This window comes from Myotis davidii, unplaced genomic scaffold, assembly GCF_000327345.1.
Source record: "Myotis davidii unplaced genomic scaffold, ASM32734v1 scaffold271, whole genome shotgun sequence".
NCBI classification, from domain to species: Eukaryota; Metazoa; Chordata; class Mammalia; order Chiroptera; family Vespertilionidae; genus Myotis; species Myotis davidii.
Window position 1 is genome coordinate 3,355,663 of NW_006284839.1, and position 1,181 is coordinate 3,356,843.

A 1,181-nucleotide genomic window follows, 5' to 3' on the forward strand; every position below is an offset into this window, starting at 1 on the left:
GCTGATGCCTGAACGGTATGTGGAATGAAGTGGGCGGGCATCGGGAGGCCACTATGGCACGGGGCAAGCACTATGGGCAGTCTATCTGAAGTGTACCTGGCGTATAAGACGACCCCCCACTTGGAGGTATATTTTTCAGGGCCAAAAAATCGTCTTATACGCCGGCAAATACGGTATATTTTGCCCATTTAATGAAGATATAATGCAACACAAACCTCAGACTCATGTTCTTTTTCTGACTGTGTGAATGGTCTTATTCGAAGACAAACCTGAAGATAATCTTTGGATTCCAAACTGTTTGCCTATAAATGAAGAACAAAATAATTGTATTTAAAAAATACAAAACGTGACTCTTCAGAGATTATCCTTCTTTACAGTGGCTGTTATATAACAATCAATCTGAAATTATACAAAATCTCTAAGCAGACAATGATTCTCATTTTTGACCATTTTATATATACAAAAACCAAATCTTAAAAAAAAAAATACTGCAAAACTTCCTCTACCTTCTATATTTACACTTGAAGTTTACAATAAGCCATTTTTTCCATAAAATCCTAACCTTTCTTACTAATAACAGAGTCTAAAGCAATAAAACACAGAACTCTAGAATAAATCACAAATAAGCAAAATCCCCTATCAAACCAAATGCTCAATTCCATCATGTATTTAAAATATTTCTGCTATATAGCATCCTCTTTACTGTTTCCTTCAGGGAAGAAATGAGCCTACCTCATTTTTAAAATGCAATTATTATGTCCATACAAAGTTTTGTATGCAAAAGTACACAGGAGCTTTGTTCATAACAGCCAAACAACGTAAACAGCAAGTGAATGGATAAACAAATTGTGGAATATCCATACCATGGACACTTTCTTTTACACACAATATGCATGAAACTCAAAATAATTATGCTAAGAGAATGAAACCAGAACCCAACCAAAAAATAAAAGAGCACATAACTTTGATTCCATTTATATAAAATTCTAGAAAGCACAAACTATATGCAGACCAGTGGTTCTCAACCTTCCTAATGCCGCGACTCTTTAATATAGTTCCTCATGTTGTGATGACCCCAAACCATAAAATTATTTTCATTGCTACATCATAACTGTAATTTTGCTACTGTTATGAATCATAATGTAAATATCTGATATGCAGGATGTATTTTCATTGTTACA

At 34.0% G+C, this 1,181-nt stretch overlaps 1 protein-coding gene across 4 annotated transcripts in view; it reads right to left on the minus strand.

Moving 5' to 3' along the window:
* The window catches only part of KIF20B (kinesin family member 20B), a 60,688-nt gene that overhangs the window by 55,180 nt on the left and 4,327 nt on the right, over positions 1–1,181 (minus strand). For all 4 annotated transcript variants that reach the window (XM_015558095.1, XM_015558093.1, XM_015558091.1 and 1 more), the window contains exon 3: positions 216–302. In XM_015558095.1, coding sequence (XP_015413581.1) covers positions 216–302 — 87 coding nt within the window. The remainder of the gene's footprint in view (positions 1–215; positions 303–1,181) is intronic.